Raw genomic sequence first — 1361 nt, forward strand, 5'->3', positions numbered from 1 at the left:
ATAAGCTCCTACAAATAGGGTTTTACTGCGCAAATGCTGACACAGCCTTAACTCTGGTGACCTGAATGGCCTCCTGTGTTAATTACTGAGATCTGTAATCATGTTATGAAAATACACATCTTGCCTTTGTCCCAGAACCTGGACCATATCTGTTGTCTGTCTTTCTGTACAGTGTTAAATGTATGTGTCACTTTAAAGAACAAAATCTCAGTTGTAACTCAGAAAAATAGCCCCCTTCTTTGTAAGAATCAGCTTTGACTCCCCTTTCCTTCATACTGCTCCCCCAGCTCTGTGTCTTGCTTGGCTGATGTACAAGTAATTCAACCTGGAAGATCTCTGGGTGACTTGAAGAACATGTCCCATGGCAGAGGAAATTAATCAGATTTAGTGAAGCTGTTTATTGATCTACTTTTAGACTGCAAAGGATATCCAAAATGTAGGGCATGGCCTGCTGCTTTGGCAAGGAAATTAATTTAACAGAGAGAGAGAAGTTTACTTGCTAGTTCATTTTTCATAATCAAATCTCTGGCCACTTTGATTTTTATGCACACAGGTTTGGATGGGCTTGTTATTTTTTGGAAGATGCAGCAGGAAATGATGAAAATATAAACTTCTCTAGCTCAGTTGTTTTGGTAGGCAGTGTCACACTTGTTCTTTGTAGCACAAGTACTGTGGGGACTCAACTTCTTATTCCCATTTGTACAGCAAATTAACGCCTTGACAACCATTTGTGTAGCTTGTTGGGGTTTTGGTATAGCTGAATGTAACCACTGAGGTGCAGAGCCAGATAGACTAGGAGAAGCCAAATGTGGAGTGGGCTTGAATGATAAAATTGTGTGAAAAAGAGGGTAAGACTCCTATACCGAAAGATAAGGTATTCTGATATATTTGTGATTTGCAGGTAGAAGGGGATGGTGGGGTTATCGTAGTGGGGAGAGAGGAGAGAGGGGAGTCTCTTTTGAAGGTGGTGCCTGTAACTAAGGGTCAAACTCGGGCAGGACCGAGTGAAGGGTCACTGTTTTCTGGTACTCTTCTGGTGTTGGCTAATCAAATCTCGGTCCAATACTGCCCTGAAGCAGCAGTGCTGGGGAACCTGCGACTGAAGCTTGGTGTAAAACGCTAAACTTCCGAGCCGCTTGTGGTGTTTTCCATAGTCTCACCCGCCGCTTAGTGGGGCCCGGTCCCTCCGCTCCCCGCTCCCATTGCAGCGCCCGCGGGGTGCCGGTGTGCAGGGCGAGGCGGGCCCGGCATCATCCCGCATCCCGCATCCCACATTCCCCATCCCGCATCCCGCATCCCGCAGGTGGCTCCGGCTCTGCCCCCCCCGCGCGGGCCCGGCGGTGCGCGCGGCCATGTGACTG

The 1361-nt window shown here is 47.7% G+C and overlaps 2 protein-coding genes across 2 annotated transcripts in view; both read left to right on the plus strand.

Annotated features, from left to right (window-relative positions):
* The window catches only part of TBR1 (T-box brain transcription factor 1), a 43041-nt gene extending 41918 nt beyond the window's left edge, over nt 1–1123 (plus strand). The window contains exon 7 of the mRNA XM_014306572.2: nt 902–1123. Coding sequence (XP_014162047.1) covers nt 902–1123 — 222 coding nt within the window. The remainder of the gene's footprint in view (nt 1–901) is intronic.
* Nucleotides 1–1361, plus strand: part of SLC4A10 (solute carrier family 4 member 10) — a 166560-nt gene that overhangs the window by 18336 nt on the left and 146863 nt on the right. The window lies entirely within an intron of this gene.

This window comes from Geospiza fortis, unplaced genomic scaffold, assembly GCF_000277835.1.
Source record: "Geospiza fortis unplaced genomic scaffold, GeoFor_1.0 scaffold112, whole genome shotgun sequence".
Taxonomy (NCBI): domain Eukaryota; kingdom Metazoa; phylum Chordata; class Aves; order Passeriformes; family Thraupidae; genus Geospiza; species Geospiza fortis.